Here is a 17,613-nt window from a genome sequence, read left to right on the forward strand (position 1 = left end):
GAATTACTTCAGGTGATAGTGCTGCTTTTTTTTTTTTTTTTAATTTTGCTGTCATCTTAATGATGTAAGACTTTCATCTGCTCTATCTAAAGAAAGCAATAATTAGACATTATGCTTCCCGGCAAAAATTTATTTTGAACTGGCACCATAATATTTCAGAAAAAAATAATTAAGTACCTCTTTGGTGAAGCCTAGGTACCCCCTACTGCTCATTGTAACAACTTGTAAACAGGATCGCAATACAGTGCTATGCTTTAATTCTAACTTGGTTAGGTACCACAGATCTTCCTCACAGTCCTTCTCATAAATTTAGGAAAGTATTTTAAAGCAGGGAGTAAAGCAAAGGAAAATTAAGAAGGATATAAAGTTCCCTGTTTGAGATTTAAAAAAAGTGCATAATGTTTTCATTCCAAAAACTGTGCCACTGTACGGAACTGACGGATACCAGACTGTTTTCCTTCCTGTACTGGACATTAGAGCTCATTACACAAACACAGTCTCTACACATTGGCCAAAGAAGTCCCTCAAGTCTGTTTTCTGGTACAATCAGTTGTCTGATTACTTTAGAACAATGTCCTGCATACGAAAAGAGGAACAGCAAGTTAACCAGTTTTTCCACCATAATGTCTGCTTTTGCAATTCCATTTCTGTACACTGCATTTCCAATCTATTGGAGAGTTTTTAGTGTTTGGCATACACATCCCAACTCCTTGGCATCACCAGGTTCAGTGCATCCATTGCCAGCAACAGACGTAGCACCAGGAAAATGTGACTCCCAGCGCAAGGGACAGTTCAGGAGGAGTGGGCGTTCTCCAGCAAAGGCGGTCCGTCTCGATGCATCGATGGGTGTGTGTGCTCCCTTTTGTAAGTTTTTGGAGGAAGCTTTGGGATATGTTGAGAAGTGCTTTGTCGTGGAGGAACGGGTGGTCCAGCAACAGAATGGAGGTCCACGTCTTGCGGTATCAAAGGTGGTGATGGAAGATGCCTCCGTGCTACATGTGGAGAAGGTGTCTGAGGGGGAGGGGGAGTAAACGGACAGGGACTATTCGGGAAGAAGGTGTTACCAAGTTCACTCTTTCTCCCCAACGGTGGAGGTTGGAGGTGTAGTGGTGAGCTAGAGAAAACATCTGGAGTTCGCACAGGTTCTCGTGGCGGTAACACAGGAGGGCTTTCAGGGGGGTCAGAGATGCAGGTCCGGTCAGGCACTGAGTACCTTGGTGAATACACTTTAGAGGTTGGTTGTCTAGGAGGGATTGCTGGTGGGCTGTCCAGGTGCGCAGAATTAATCTGAGGTACACAAACATTTCATTCAATAAACTTTCAGAGTGGCAGCAAAGAACAGGACCCTCTTGTGAAATGGGAGCACGGTGGCTGCCCTGCAGATTGCTCTATCCAGTTAAAGAGAAGGAACAGCAAGCAAATGCAGAACGGAGGTGGGGAGTAAGGAAGCGAAAGGGAGTGGTGGTGTCTGACAACAGCATGTTCTCAGAGTGATGCAGACAGAAAAGATGAAGAGACTGGACATGCAGGGGTATAGCAAGGATATATCAAAATGCGAGTTAGCCAGTCAGGGATGCAGGGAATGAAGATGCAGGAAGAGGGAAAAAGGCAAGGCAAAAAATGATCAGAGCAACAGTTTCCATGCTGGTTCTGGATCTGCCTGCTGACATGAGTCTGGGTATCCTCCACTACCTGTACACAAGAAGCACTCAGGATGGCTAGAACTACCAGTTATTTCCCCAAGAGAATGAGGAGAAAGAGAGAGGCAGGTGATGCTGAACAGGGTAAAAAGCTACATTCAGAAAATGGAATTAAGGAAAGGTGGTCAGGATTATTGATGGGAATGGTTCCCAGGCTGTGGCTACAATGACAGGGTAAATGGTTTCCACCATCCTATCACATTTATTATGTTTTTGATTGCATTTTGGTAAGAAAATAAAGAGATGTGTTAAACTCTGCAAGTTGACAGCAGTCTGTAGTCCAAAAAGGACAATTGCTGAAGAGACATATACAGGTCCTCTTCAAAGCCAAAGACACACACGCTCCAAAGTAATTTTGAGTGGGATTTTCAAATCCGCCCAACTCTCTGAAGTCATGAACCAACTCCCACTGAAATCAAGAGACATCTGATACTGTTTGCAACAAAGGCTGGAACAGTTCCCAAATGCCAGACAAATGTAACAGGAAAAAGCAGCAATGGCTCAAGCAGGAAGACGGACAGGACAGACAATCAAGGCAAAGCACTGAACACCACAGCACCAGGGTCAAATAGTCTAGTGAACCTTTTCAGGGGACTGAAGTGTGTACATCACCTGTCATTGTTATTATTCTTCAATTCTTTATCCCTGCTTATATACTGCAAGATGATAATCTGGGACGATTATCCCAGATGGAAACATCTGCCTGGAACCTCAAGTTCTCCCAGGCAGTGCCAGGCCCTGAGCACAGCAGATCAGTAGACAAGAGGGTGAGACACACTTCTAACCCTAAATTTAGGTCCCATCTGTTAATTTTCATTGGTTTGGGGATTAGGACATAATGAGGCAGAGTTGTGCAGGTTTGAAATACATGCTTACTCTTTCACATGCAGCTCTTTAAAAATACAGACATGATCTTTAAGAGCTTCTTTTCTACCTTACCCCACCCTCTGCTCCCAACCCCTCCCCCCCCCCTTTTTTTTTCTCTCCTTACTTACTTTTGATGGGGAGGATTCAGCTGGGGCAGACTCTGGTCTTCTTCGTGGAGGAACCGGAGGGGGAACAGGAGCTTCATCTGAACTTTTGGTAAAGTTTATGGATGACACGGAAGCAGATCCTAGTGAACATAAAAAATTATTATGATAATGATGAACTTTTGTTCAATTCAGCATATTTCCCCCTACTGTGGCTAACAGAGCTGTCATGAAAGGCAACTTGCTTTTACTGAAATAAATAAATTGCTCATAAAAAAGTGTGAAAAATGAAGGTGTTAAAGAAAGACACCACCAAACAGCCCTCTGCTTCCAGCTCCCAGACAAACTGCTCTTCAGAGCTGCAATTGCCTCTGTGGCCATCAACTTCTGCACTTGCTGGGCAATCCTCAAGACAAAAAACACACAACTTGTTCTTGTATCACGAAAGCACTAAAACAATATTCTGGACCTGAAGTCAATGGGTCCATCCAAAAATGAAGAAATAACTTCTTCTACAGGGGTACTCAGGAGACCTGGCTTGAAAACTCAGCGGTGYTGCTGGTCTGCTAAGCAACTTCTGCTTTAAGCCAGTCACTTCTCCTTGTGACACCCAGCTGAAAACAGGACTAACCCTGTCCTTTCTTTGAAAGCTCTAGGACCTGAAAAGAAGCTAAGTCCACTACAAGTTACTGAAAGTACATCATAAAATGTGTGCTTCCCTGTATGTCGGTGAAGAGAGAAGGAAAATAGATGTAGATGAGTCCTGATGGATTTAATGCATAGAAATACTGATTTTAAGTTCTGCAGGAAGAAGGTCTATGTGCACTGAAACCAATTAGGAAGGCGAGAGGGCAGAGTAAGGCACCAGAATAACCTTCACTTGTATTCTCATTATTCACCACCAAACAGATATTCACCGCATACTTTCGCCACACATATGGCAGCAAATCCCAGAAGTGTTGGCTTGGGACATATATGGGCAATAAACATATATCAGCCTTCTGTTCCAACAGTTTCTCCAAAGATATGCAATACCCTCTATGCAAGATGCCTAATTCTACTCAGTTTCTCCCTTAACCATAAAAACTTATAATAAAAAAGAAATGCACTGTCAGTTTTTGCTGTTGCAAGGAGACAAAAGTGACTATTTCTTTGTCACTTTAGAAGAATAAATGTGATTTACCATTTTAAGACCATAAAATCTAATACATACATTTTTTGCAGACTATCTATTAGCACCTACTTGCATGAAAAGGACTTGAAGGATCCGAGTCGAACACACTGCAGGCATCTGTAGTACTTGAAGTAGCAGAAGCAGGGGGTGGGGTCAAAGGCGTTCGCGGAGAGTTTGGCGCAGATGCTGTAGTTTCGGTTTCACTCTCTGGGATCCGGCTGTAACTAATTTTCCTTGGCTCCTGTTGCAGGGGTGTAGGGTGTCGCATGGTACCTGGCCTTGGATTAGAGGGACGAACACCTGGGGACTTGAGAGGATAGCTATACTTTTTGGGCTGGGGAAAAAAAAAAAAGACAATATAATACAGTTAAAAAGGCCATATGAAACCAAACCACCACAAAATCAGCTTCATGTAGCTTTTTAGTTAAGAAGCTTGAGATCTACAAGGACTTCTGCTACCTGTGAAAGACACATTTAAGCACTTTCTTGAAAGAAAAAAAAGGTCTGAATACTAACAAATCTTGGTGGAGGCTTGACATTTCGTGGCTCTATTTCTAGTGACTTGTTGAACAAATAATCTGTAAATTCTGTCTCCATGCTGTTTCCCATTGGATTCAGGTTTTCAAAAAATCTCTGAAATACAAGAAGGCAGAAAATTTACATCAGCTAAGATTCTTYTACAGTGTCTGTTTCTTTTGCACAAATGATCTCAACAGTTTCAGCATGAATCCTAGACAACACTGAAGTCAAAAGCGATGACATATCTAAGTTGTTAAACTCATTTGTTGCCAGCCCTCTGCTGGACACTGCTCCTGCTATGCTCAGCCTGAGGAACCAACTGTGCAAGTATCCTAAATAAATTGCTGCATGCAAAAATCAAACCAGGTTAGCTCAGATGACCCTCAGAAGAAGCTGGAAAGAGTCCATCTTTACACTGACACCGGGGAAGACTGCTCTCAGAAAACATTCTGTCAAATCCTGAGGAGAATGAAAGACAAGAGAAAATCCTGCRGAATCTCTTAAAATAATCAGTGTAGAACTATGGCTCTTGAGAACATATAGCTCAAAAGACACCAAAATCTTAAAAGAGAGAGAGCATGCGCATGCAAGAGCATGTTCACATGAAGTGAACACAGTGCTGTTTCGGCAAACCTGGAAACAGATCACAAAGGCAGTGTAATGGAGGAGGAAAATGACAATTGGGCTCACTTTAGGCCAGTAACAAATAAAAGGAACTGAATGAAATACAGTGAGAATCAGTGGCAGTTTCTGTTCTGTTAAACGCTGACTAGTAAGACCTTCTATCTACTAATGTGCCAAGAGCTGCAAAAAGAAATAAATCAAACTGCGAGCCATGAGCTTTACGCCCTTTCTTGCAGTGAGACCTTACAGAGATTTTTTTGGCAGGCTTTCTGCTTATCTCTGTGTCAGTCTATCAGTTTACATGGTCTGTCAGCTGAGAGAATCACCCCAGAAGTAGCTCCGTATGTGGAGGCCCAAGGAAGTAATGCCACTTACTCTGATGTCAAATTCTACTCTTAAACAATATGGCTGGTTCTGGTACTGCTGGATCTCTCCTGTTATTTCAGCTACCTTTCTTCTCTTGCTGAAGTTTATAAGCTCTTTCCCATGTCGCTTTAGAAATTCAGGGTTGCCTTCTTCTGTTTTCAAAATGTTAGTTAAGTAAATTCCTAAAGAGCACACAGAAGAGATGCTAAATATACAGCACAAAACAAGGAGGAAGTCATAYGGCTGGAATAAAAAGAACTCTTCAAGAACTTAATTTGTGAATTTTAATTACTTAGAAAAATGCTCTGTTAGGGTCAATAATAAAATCACACCTCATTTTCAAATAATGGCAATAATTTAATTATTTTAATACAGCTTTTCCTGAGAGCTGCCTTTTTGCATCAAAATTTCGAAGTCTATACAACTTTCTATTGTTTAAGAAGCTCACAGCACATGTACTGAACTGTAACCAGCGTTTTGCAAGACAGGAGCTCACTGAACTGTGGAGTAGAGAGACCAAGTGCTTACTCTCATCTGTTCTGTCCCAGTTCAGCTTTACTCCACCAGAGACCTCAGCTAAGCTCAAAACAATTATTTTTTACACTCAGCATCAGACTGATGCAGAATAATGTGTCATCTGCCTGTCACTCAGGTTTTATTCTTTTGTTCAAGTCTCCACTCCTGGCTTCATAATTATATCAAGTCATGTGAAGATTAGAGAGAAAAGCGTTCTCTAAAGTCCACAGATGATGTATCCGGAAGTGTCAAGGCCCACTATGACTCTTCTATGCATAGCTTGAAAGGAGAAACTAAAACTGTTCATGTGTGATCCTGCTAACCTCTGCTCATCTCTGAAGCAGGACAGAAGGTTTCTTAGTTGATCTTATCTTTCTTTGCAGAGCTCTGGAGTATGTCTTTCCCCAATCTGTAAAAGGCCAAAAAAGCCATCAACACCATTTTCTTCCAGTTTTGGCCTAAGGCCTGTGTTGGACAAATGCGATGTATTGCCAGAATTGGAAGTGATCTGCAGCAAACATTTGAGTAGCTTGCTGAAGAACTGAAATGCCATTTGCTTAGCTTCACAATTTGCTAAAGGCCAGAAATTCCAAATTTGAAAGAATTGATAAGTCTTTGATGATCCAGAGTGGGGTTCTTTCCCCAACTCTATATACATTTTTATTTCTTGGAATTCTTATGGGGGGGGGTGGAGAGAAAAATTCTTTCTTTCTGTATTAGTCAATGACAGTAATATTTTTAATGTGCCCACCTTTCATTTAAGATATTGCAGGTATACTTATTTTTGCTGCAAGTGACATCTGCAATTAATAGTCAATTTAACATTTCTTTCATATATAGACAATTCACAGTTTCCCTTATACAATCAGCCCCATTGCCAGTTTAAGCAAGCCAAGGGAAATGCTGAAATTCAAAACTGATTGTCTTGTTAAAACTAACTTCTCACTATTCTTCATACTTCTGTTTAGTGCTTTAGCTCAATTCTTTCAAGATGCGTGTGCATGATACAGCTCATTCAGAACCAAAGCTACTTACCAAAAAAAGGCACACAAGGAGGATTAATGGACCTGAGTTTTGCCAAGTATTTCTTATAGTGATCCTCACTCAGTTCATAAGCTTCTTCTAAAATCTTCTTCTGGCGACTTGGAATTTGCTAAGAAGAGATGAAACAGGTTAGCCAGAAAGACTAGGCCACGAAGTGACCCATCAACAACATTCAGAGCAACAGTCTACAACTGATACTTAGATCAGTGACCATGAGAACAGTACCCCACTATCTCAGGACCTTGCTACCTTTTTCTGCATTTATTAAGCAAAGACTGATTTCTTGCTTCTGAAACCAGGAAATTAACTCTGTATTACCATCTAATTCATTCATCCATTGGGGGTTTTGCTTTCCCTGTTTCATCTTTAGAGAAAATGCTTACTGAAAAGACAAGCCTTTAGAGTAGCTAAGGTGCAATGCACGACACTTCCATATCAAAAATAGAAAACATTTCACCGTACCTCAAATGTGTGATCCAACCTATACACTGCTGCGGAGTTCATAGCACTGACAATCTCAAGGACCCCATTAAAGTTGTTTAGCTCTTGAAAAACTTGCAGGATCTCAATTATCCGGCTCACTACAATTACTCTTTCCTCTAGGTTTTCTGTTTCTACAATGCACCTAAATACATGAGAACATATGATTTTTTTACTGAAGCATTCAAGAGTTTTGCAAAAGCAAAAATTAATTTGTAACACAAATATACAAAGTTTAGCTGGGCGCAGTTTTGAAAATATTTAGAATGAAGTCCTCTTCTAAGAATAAAAAGAATAAAAAGCTGAGACCATTACGGCAATATTCTCTCAGAGACCAGTCGTAGCATCAACAGGAATTCTCCCAAAACAGAAATTTTCACAGTATATTTCTGATGCCCAGGAATGGAGTTGGTGCAGATTTAGGAGAGTCACTTACTTTTCAAACCACAAAGTGAGGTTAGTTGTATGCCTTATCATTTTGAGAAGGTTAGGAGAATTAATTTCTTTATCTTCCTTTGTCCACACACTTCCAACTAGCTCAGATGGCTGCACAGCTCTAGAAAAGTATATACAYTTATTAAAATGTGCAATTAGAAGCATGAAAGATGATATTATTTTTCCAAAAAGTCTTAATTTCCAGGGAATTTGAAATTAATATTTGGAAATAAAAAGGTATCACTGCTCTCCTATGATCTTAGGCTCACCCCATGACTTCAGTGACTGGTATTCCTGTGCTTCTTTTTTAGACTGTAAATATTTGTTAGTTTACATTATTCTTAACTACCTCTGTTCATCTAAACGAAGAATGATGTCTAAGTCTCATTCATCATAATAAAACGTGATCTTCCAATGCCTGAATAATCTCTCACAGACATCTGGTCAGATCTGACATGGTCCATAATTTGCTTCACAAACTAGGATATGAAGAAAATTGATTTAATTCATGTTTGTATTTCTCAAAGGTTGGTCTACCCCGAAAATATCAAGAGATACCTGGAGCAAAACGCAGTTAACAGTATGCATCAGTCACAGGTTCTGCATGTCAGCTTGGGGAGACTAGACAAATACTGGGTTTTGAGGTACATTTTTCAGAATTTTTTTGCTGAAAAAATAACAATTAATGTACAGCACTGGTAAAGTCCCTTGACCTACCGTGGGGCTTCACAGCAGGGGCCCGCAGAAACAATTTCATGCTGGAGGATATTTTGATTTGTGTCATGTGTTTTTCAATGGAGGAAAGTTACCTGTAAAAATCTGACTCAAGTAAAGTGAGCTGCCGAGCAATTTCTATTGGATGCAAAGTGAGCAAGTCAAAAGTCTCTGTGTGTCCTGGTTTGCTTATGTGCCACTCAATTGCCGGAGGCGGGCTTTCAAAAGTAATGTTGTGACTTGGCCCAATGGCTTGTGCCTGCTTTTTCCGGTTGATTATCTTTGTGATTGATTCAACCCATTTCTTCATTGCTTTGCCTGGCACACAAAGAGAAAATCACTATTTAGTTAGTCTTAATACTGTTTTTCCAAAGAGGCCAGTATAATTTGGAAATCTTTGGATTTAAATCCCCAAATGAATAAATTAAAGCAACCATTCATTCTTTAGAAGTGTGTAAGTGGTGTTCCCACAGAACTTGCAAGGTGTTCAAACACATTAAGAAGAATAGTCACAAAGTTAACCTTAATCAAATGAGCTTCATCTATCCAGGATCTCTCAACAGTCAATGCCAAGGATGCCAGGTTCACCCAAGCGCAAATCCGAACACCTACAAAAGGCTCCTGCTCTAAATTTGGAGCTTTTTTTCTTTTCTGACTTCACAATGAGTTTATGGGAACTAATCTTCTTTTGCTCAAAGTGAGCTTCTGAGAACACCCCAAAACTTATGCCTTGGAGAAGCGTATGTGCTTACCTCGGATGAAACAGAAGGGCAAAACAATGAACAGGGAGAAACTTCTCCCTCAACTGCATTCAGCTTCAAAACAGAATAAAACCAAGGGCCAAATGCCTGTTTAGCTCTACACCATAAGAACTTCATGCATAAGATGGCAAGTCCATTGAAAACTTACCAGTAATCTGCATTAAACCAGCTGTTTCACTCTCCTCCTCTAATTGCTAAATAACCATTAGATACTTCTCTAACATTACCTTTTCCTACAAACAACTCCTGTAGCTGTCCCAGTTTTTAATCACAAGCAAAGAGGAAAGATCTGTACAATCACAAATGGAAGGTGATCTACGGGTCTGATATGCACTGCGAAATATCTGGAGAACCCTTGCGCTAAAGACATAGTGGTTTCACCATTAATCTTTTACAAAACTCACCCCTGCCTACAGTTTAAGAGGACAATCAAAACAGCTATTCTGTTTTGAGCCTCACTCATGTCTTATCAATTTGCATTTATTTCAACCCCCTTACCATAGAGCTAAGACATATTTATCAGGATATAAGTAACGTATTCTTTCTTTTGAACACAGGACATGCTTTGGAGAATTAACAGATTTTTTTTTAAAGTTTTTTTTTATGTTCTTTGTGAAGTATTTAGTAAGTAATCAGCCTTATTTCTCTTTATCTACTCACTGAAAGGAAAAATGATCCATACCATACCTTTGAAAAGGGATGATTTATGATAAATACCAGTATGTAAGAAACCATAAGTACCTCTTACTGTTCCAATGAATTCCTCCAAACGTTGCAGAAGATCAGCATCTCTTTCAAAGTCATAGAAGTGGTGTTCTACCCAGTGTCGACATACATTTAATACTCTGCAACAGTAAAGGGGAAGTAAGCACTCCGGCAATGTGACCTTGTCTTCAAGTCTAGCGTTTCAAGGCTTTTAGTAGTGGAGGGCTCACAGGACTACGTAAGAATCAGCAGACCAAATGCAATTTCTCTACTGCTTGYGTTTTACCAGCAACCAGTTATAATCATTTTTCTACTTTAAATTTAAGGAAGTCAGAGTAATGCTACCATTCAGAAAAGAACATTATTTAAAATGTTCTGTATAGCTCTCTGTGGCTAACTTATGCTTTACAGCCTTGCAGAAACATATATTCCAAAAAAATGCACACACCAACAATCTCAAACTCAGAATGGGCTTTAAAAAAAAAAAAAAAATCACTTTGCCTCATATTGCTGCAATACTCACCGTAGCTGCACGGGCTGTATGTACTCTTTCCTAAATCTTTTTAACTCGGCACTAAGAGGCTGGTCTCCATTCTCCATAGCGATACGATCAGCTTCTGTTGGCTCAGGCTCTGGAATTTCAAATCTAGCACAGAAGATGTGTATAAGCACGAGTTGCCTATTAGACCAACCTTGCTCACAACATGACGAATACATGTTGATTAAAGATAGCTCAAAATTCAGAAGGATTCCACAGGTTAGAACCTTATTTCTTGGTAAACACATAGGAACAATTGTTAAATTCAGTAATAAATCTATGCCTTTTCACAAATATGAGATGATTACAATAATACCATAAAAGTATTAAAACCTCGGGACACTGGAAGTAACCAGAGCTACTTCAAAAAGCATTTTACTTGCAATCCTTGCCATCCTTAAATTTGACAACATTCAAAAGGTGTTATTAGTGAATCAAAGCCAACTTGAAAACAAGAATTTTACAAACTTTACTTGAAATAAAAATAAAAAAAACTCCACCCAGATTGCACTTCATTGAACAATATTTTAAAAAGCGTCATACCTTTCTATCAGCAGACTCAGCAACTCTTGTGGTTTACAGAAGGATCTATATGTCGTCAGAAAAGTCCGAACAAAGTTGGGGTCTAGGAAAAGAATAATTTTGTGCTCGTGTCAGCAGTTATCTAACTTTTCCTATTTTGAACTAATTTTAAGTCAGTTGTATCCTTTAAAACTAAGGATCCTGGACTAGCAGTTTGCAGAAAAGATAATGTAAAACAAAACTGCTTCTGTAACAATTCAGACCCTCGTGAAATAGCAATATAATGCAGAATTTAAAAGCAATTTTAATTCTGCTTGAGAATTCATAAAAATGACTCTGCCATCTCAATTATTRAAAGACTGGATTCTTTTTCATCAACTCTGATGATAAAAATAGATTATTTTATTAATGAGCCATCTCGTAAACAATCTTGTTTTTGACAATGACCAGGATACGATAACTCAAATGACACAGCAAGTAACGTTGCATTGGAAAGAAATGGCATAACTCTTCTTGGGGAGGACTTCTTCCCAAAACTGGTGTAACTTATGACCAGTTGTGGTTAAGGCAGGCTAAAGATTTTTTCAGTTAACTGACAGGTATACTCTGAAGTTGTATTTCTTTCACTTCAACAAAATCATTTCATTTAAATTGACCACTTACATATCGCTTTATTTAAATATTCAAAACAGTTTTAAAAACAGGTATGCAGAGTGAAAACTGGAGTGTTTCCCTTAATGACAAAAGCAAAACCATTTGTTTTCAAGTATGAGGAAACCCGGTGACAGCATGTTGGCACCACACAGAGCTGACCAGCAACAAGGTTAATGTTACTACTGGGGCCAAAGTAACGAGCAGGTTGCAAAGGCTTCTCCACACACAGATTTAAAAACCAAACGCAAATTGGAAATGTTTCTAAGATGGAGTGGCTGAACTAGCATGCAAAACTCGTAGCAGGAGTCCCTGCAGGCTGTATGTGTAATGCAGGAAAAAAACCCTATGATATTTGACCTAAAACTCTAGATACCAATTACACTGGTAGACTTGCGCACTGGAACACAGGGTTTTAAGTTTGTTTTTTTTTTTAAATCTTCCTTAGCTATTTACATGCTTCTTACCCATTCGAACAAGCACTCTACCTTTCTTGAAATCCTACTAAGGTCTCGATCTGAGGAGCAGTTTACTGTAATGCTTTGCACAGGTTCATCACATATTGTATAACACAGCTTTTCCTTGCATTTCTGTTCCATTCAAATTCCAGTTTCTTAGACCATGTGCTGGCTATTCTGCTTTATCCTTTCATTTCCTTCATTACTCTGTCTTTCTTATGGTAATACCTCTTGCCCCCTCCTCCTTGAAACCGCATAGCCTACAAACCCTTTCAAAGGCAACCACCCAAATTCTGCTGCCGAAAGCGTGTCACGCTTGTTCCCACCATCCTCAGCATGCAAATACATGGCTTTTACGTGGTTTCCAGAGGATGAATATGTCCCCGGGTGCCCACAGCCCCTTGCTTCGTGTGTATCACTGGCTCTTCTCAACCTGCGAGGCAGCAATTGGTTTGGAAAGCAGAAAGAGATGTTACAGACAGAGCTACTCACAGGTAAATGAAAAAAAGGGACACCGTACACAGCAGGCACCCTAGGCAGATTTTGTCTCCACAAAAGAGAAAAAAGACTCTATAGGACCAACGTTTTCAGATCCCTGCAGGCTCTAAGTCCAACTAGGTTTACAGGTAGGGTCAGTTTTGACATCCAAAATACATATTGAATTTCATACAAAGTAAATCAGAAAATCAAATCTAACCTTGTTATCTTACTAGCAAAATCCGTGACTTAAAATAGTGTACAATATATGAGCAAGTGTTAAAAAAAAAAAACAAAAACAGACAACACTAGTTAGTCAGGATGTCTGCTCATGTGATAATTCTCTCTTCAATACAGCCAATTTGAAAGCTAAAAAAGAACAATAACTTGTTCTACAAGGATTTATAAATAATCACCCTTGAATTCCTTAAGAAAGGAAACGGACACTATGATGACGCACAAGCACTCTTAACATATCAAAGCTTTAAAAATAGAAGAGCACTGCCCTATAGATAAAAAAAATTGCCATAACTTTCAAACTTTGGTACCTCCTAACCTAGCYGCTCTTACACAAATATCAGAAAAAGGAGGAGATAATGAACACAGATGCACATTAAACACGTACAAACCCCAGAATATGCAAATAGGGCCAAAATCTGAATTTCCATTTGAAGGACAGTTTCTGTCATGTACAAATATATGTAAAGTGGCTTCTGCAGAGGAGATTTCTCCTTCTTATCTGCTCCACCACAGGATGGTTACGGGTTTCCACACGTTCTGGTGTGTCACTGCACTAGCTTTGGTGGTGACTGCGCGTCTCAGCCCTTCACAGCACTGCGGGGTAAGAGCTAGGCCACCAGGCAAGTCTCTATTTTGCAGTGAAACAGGGAAAAAATTCTGCTGGTAAGCTGTTATTGTGCATGTGCCACAGAGGTGAGGGAAGGAAAAAAAAAAGGGGGGGGGGTCAAACACCCATTGCTACAAATGGGACACAGATTCTCATATGGATCTTTGTACGTGGCAAAAAAGTTGAGCCCTGATTTGAGCTGACTGCTGTCTGCACATAGCTCGTTTACTCTTCAGTGTACAACTAATTCAACTGTTCTTCAGCAACTTGCAACAAGTTGGCACAACCCATGCAGCTGTACCTGTTAGTACTCCTTGTAGTATTTGACCTGCAAAGATAAGAACCTAGCGAAGACACAGAGCTACAGCAAAGGGAGTCTTCATGCTGTCGGAGCAAGGGCCACCTACCCCGTCACAACGTACAGGAGAAAAACTGCATCAGAAAAGCAAGGGCTTGCTCTCGTGGCTTATTTATATAAAGTCAATAACATTCTTTTAAGATTACAATCGTGCGTACACAATCCTGTGCGAGGCAGGAAAAGAAAACCTACAATCTGTAGCTGTTTGGCTAGATACCGCCAGGATACTCGCTTTCCTGTGCCTCAAGTCTCAAAGCAAAACAGAAGCTGAACTCAGCGGCTACGTGTAGGAAAGAATAACTGAAGGGTTACTATGGAAAGTTGTTGCCTAACTCACTGCATCTCATAAAATGCAACAAAACACGGAATGATTTACATAGTAAATGGACCTCGCTTCCCGTGCAACAGAGCCATTTTGGCTGAGTCACTAAATCTGTACTCCTTTGTTCCCCTAGAAAAGGCAGCAAAGAATAGTTAGAATGACTACATTTTTCCTCACAGAACACTAATTATAAAACAGAAGGTATATAATGAAAAATAGGAGTACAGAGAAACGACTTTGAACTTAGCATTTCAGCATCAGATCCACATGCTGAGCTAAAATCTTTAAGGTTACAAATACAGGCTAAATCAACACATCACAAGACCAGCCTCTCTCTCTCTATTTTTTTATTTGGTCAAATTGTCTAGCCTGTCTAACAGTACCCACATCCTTAGTTTTGTTATAGAATGGTTTGGTCATGGTCACACAAGACAGCATCTTTAGGCTTCAAGCATCCTACTCATGGCTTCGTTAAGTAGGGGCTGTTAAGTGCAGGGATTTAAATGACTGTGGAAGAGGGTGGATCTAACCAATCAATCAATCAGGCTTCTTCCTTGCTGTCCTGCACGCTAGAAAAGCCAAAAAGACATGCAGATGCAAAAAATCAACAGAAGAGACCTACTTCAAGAAGCCACATGTTCTTTAAAAACTGCTGTTTTCATTTTATGCAACTCAAGAACGTAGTTCATGGCTTGCTGAACAGAGACGAAGCTTGGAGCACGCTACTAACACTTGGAACAACGCCTAAGTCACTGTGCCAAAGCTGCCGTGTATATGGAAAGGGCAATTCTCAATGGTATGCAGGTTAGCCAAAACAAAGCAAATGCTCACAAGGGCACTAAAAGGTACTATTTTTGTTAATTCTCTGCCAAATACAATTCTACTTAAAAAAAAAAAAAAAAAAAAAAAAAGCCTTCCTTTCTCTAAGGCTGAATTGTTTTATTCCAACCTCCAAAAAATAATTCTATGTCATAAATCATGCCTGTAAAGTTTTAAGCCAAAAGCTAAAGGTTTATAAAGTTACACCATGAGCACAGGCATAAAACAGCTCTGGTAAAAACTGCAGGCAAGATACTGCATTAATGTTTCTAATTAATGTTAGGAAAGCTAAACTGAAGGAAATGTGGAGAAGAGCAATAAAAGTAATGGAGTAAATAGATTTATTTACAAGCACCTTAAAAATAAAATAAACAAACCCACAAAACTGTCCTAATTATATTCAGCTTATTCCCTGCTCCTTCCAAACAAATATTCCTGCTCTCTGCTAGGTATTGAGTGCCATCAGGACTGAGCTACACAACAATTTAGGATAATCACAGTAGAAAGGAGTAAAAGGAAAGGAAAAAAAGTGGGAGGAAGCTATAGTTGAATAGGAGAAGCACTAATAGTAAGATGCATGAAGATTTAGAATAACTGCCATAAAGACAGAATCAAAAAACCCCAGGCTTTTCAGCAGAGCCGAAGAAAATACTGGGAAATTATCAAGAAAAACACCACACGCTGAGGGTGGACTGCATGATCCATTTCATGTATCTGCTTTTGATGCATCTTCAGCCCAAACAGAAACCTGTAGTCAAAAGTTCTCAAATCAAATCCCCACCAAAATTCTGATTAAGGCGAAGTGCTGAGGCTAAATTATGCAGATGACTACCTCCAGCAAACTGGTATTCGGTCTATTTGCTGCAAATTCATTACATGTCAGCTTGGGCACAGGTAACAGTTTATAACCTTAACTGAAAGAGCTGGGCCGTAATTCCCTTCTGAAACGCTGGCCCTGCATACACCACCCCAGCATTGGAAGTCCCAAGGGAAGGCAATTCTTGTCGCCTGGGGCATACAGGAAAAAGTATTGTCTAGAGCTCAATTCCTGCAGGCGCCGCCCCCCTTCACCCCTTGCATGAGAATAGCTCCATGCACACACGTATCCCACTACGCTCAGCCAAACAGGATTCATGGTTTTAATTTCTACAGCCACAAAGCTGCAGAAAGATTTCTTCATAAAGCCCAACCTTAATTCAAAAAGCACTGCAGAATATTTGCAAGGCAAAGCATATTCCCTTTCCATATACCATATACGTTTTGCTGTATGTACTTAAAGTAATACAGAAAAAAGAGCAGCATAGCCTAGTCAACACTTGTTTTGGCTATATAAATAACACGCCTCACCTGCATACATGTGGTAAGTCAGCCTCTCAATGAGCTTGACAACAGTTCCAGCCTTGATGATAGGGATTCCAGACTTGGGCTGCATGTTTTCTTCAAACACGATATTCTCCTCAGAGTCTGGCTCTGCAAACCTATAAAGCTCAGGATTTGGAAATCTCATCTGCTCCTCTTTTTCTTCCTGTAACATTGTCACATCCAACATTCTTTCCAGCGTGCTTCTATATTGCAAAGATATCAATGCTGCCATCCAGTTGTTTTTCTCCTCAGCCGATTTAGCAGCAAAAATAACACTGTTCTCATCTTTTAAGATGATTTCAAAAGCATGTCTGTACTCATTAGTGTCGTCTTTATCGTTGATTTGTACCTTTCGCATAAAGAACTTTTCTTTTAGACGATATTCTGCATTGCTAGCACCAGGAAGTCTTGGCTGGCCATGATTTGACTTACAGCAAATCATCAAGCCATCAAACAGAAATATATGTCTCTCATGCTTTGCTCCTACACGTGTGAGCGTTCCTTCCATGATGAACTCATTACAGCATTGTCCAATGTCCTTACCCTCCCAACCATCAATATTTTTCTGGATTTCATTCATTTTCTTAATTGCTAGCTGTTTCCCCTTCATCTGCTGAGTATAGAATCGGCATGCAGATTCACTTCGGTGACGGATGGGAGAAAGGCAGCCTATTAGTATATTTGTTTTTAAAAACCACAACCACCACTAACAACAAAAACACAAGATAATCTATTTTCTGAGTGATGAGAATCCCACTGAGAAGACAATTTCAGAACTGAGTATCAGGACTCTTCTACCAAAAGCACCATTACAGGACCTGACAAATGTTTTTTCTCAGCACCCCCCATCTGAAGAATTTTCTACTTATCTTGTATGCAATAAATATTTTACCTAAACACAAGCAGCCAGAAGTAGGCAAGCCGTTAGAGTACCTTCTTACCATATCCCTCACTTCCACAGTTGACAGACTGTTTAGAATGTATTAATTTGAAAGAAGCAGATTTAGAGAAAATAAGCTGTTAAATACATTCATGTCCAAGCTTAAAGATTATACTTCACAGTACAGAACTTGTTTGGTGCATACAATTTTGAAACAATTTTAAGAGCAAAGTTTTAACAAATGTTAAAAACTAGTAAAGAGAATGCTGCCAAAATTCTAATGTTGAAACAAATAGATTATATTATACAAGAATTTGCTACAACAGGGCAACTGAATACTAGTTTTCTACATATCTAGTAGTAATTTTAA

The 17,613-nt window shown here is 39.7% G+C and overlaps 1 protein-coding gene across 17 annotated transcripts in view; it reads right to left on the bottom strand.

Annotated features, from left to right (window-relative positions):
• Window positions 1–17,613, bottom strand: part of SOS1 (SOS Ras/Rac guanine nucleotide exchange factor 1) — a 91,907-nt gene that overhangs the window by 46,814 nt on the left and 27,480 nt on the right. For 15 of the 17 annotated variants that reach the window (XM_026080759.1, XM_026080760.1, XM_026080767.1 and 12 more), the window contains exons 10-21: window positions 16,349–17,004; window positions 11,091–11,172; window positions 10,533–10,655; window positions 10,046–10,149; window positions 8,639–8,861; window positions 7,831–7,950; window positions 7,377–7,539; window positions 6,906–7,023; window positions 5,364–5,536; window positions 4,362–4,478; window positions 3,915–4,179; window positions 2,696–2,814 (exon numbers count right to left, since the gene is read on the bottom strand). In XM_026080759.1, the coding sequence (XP_025936544.1) occupies window positions 2,696–2,814; window positions 3,915–4,179; window positions 4,362–4,478; window positions 5,364–5,536; window positions 6,906–7,023; window positions 7,377–7,539; window positions 7,831–7,950; window positions 8,639–8,861; window positions 10,046–10,149; window positions 10,533–10,655; window positions 11,091–11,172; window positions 16,349–17,004 (2,263 nt within the window). Of the gene's footprint in view, window positions 1–6; window positions 1,288–2,695; window positions 2,815–3,914; window positions 4,180–4,361; window positions 4,479–5,363; window positions 5,537–6,905; window positions 7,024–7,376; window positions 7,540–7,830; window positions 7,951–8,638; window positions 8,862–10,045; window positions 10,150–10,532; window positions 10,656–11,090; window positions 11,173–16,348; window positions 17,005–17,613 lie in introns of those variants that run through there. The other 2 variants (XM_026080754.1, XM_026080753.1) reach the window with 1 other exon arrangement.

Source organism: Apteryx rowi, unplaced genomic scaffold (genome assembly GCF_003343035.1).
Source record: "Apteryx rowi isolate R43461 unplaced genomic scaffold, aptRow1 scaffold_53, whole genome shotgun sequence".
Classification (NCBI taxonomy): Eukaryota; Metazoa; Chordata; class Aves; order Apterygiformes; family Apterygidae; genus Apteryx; species Apteryx rowi.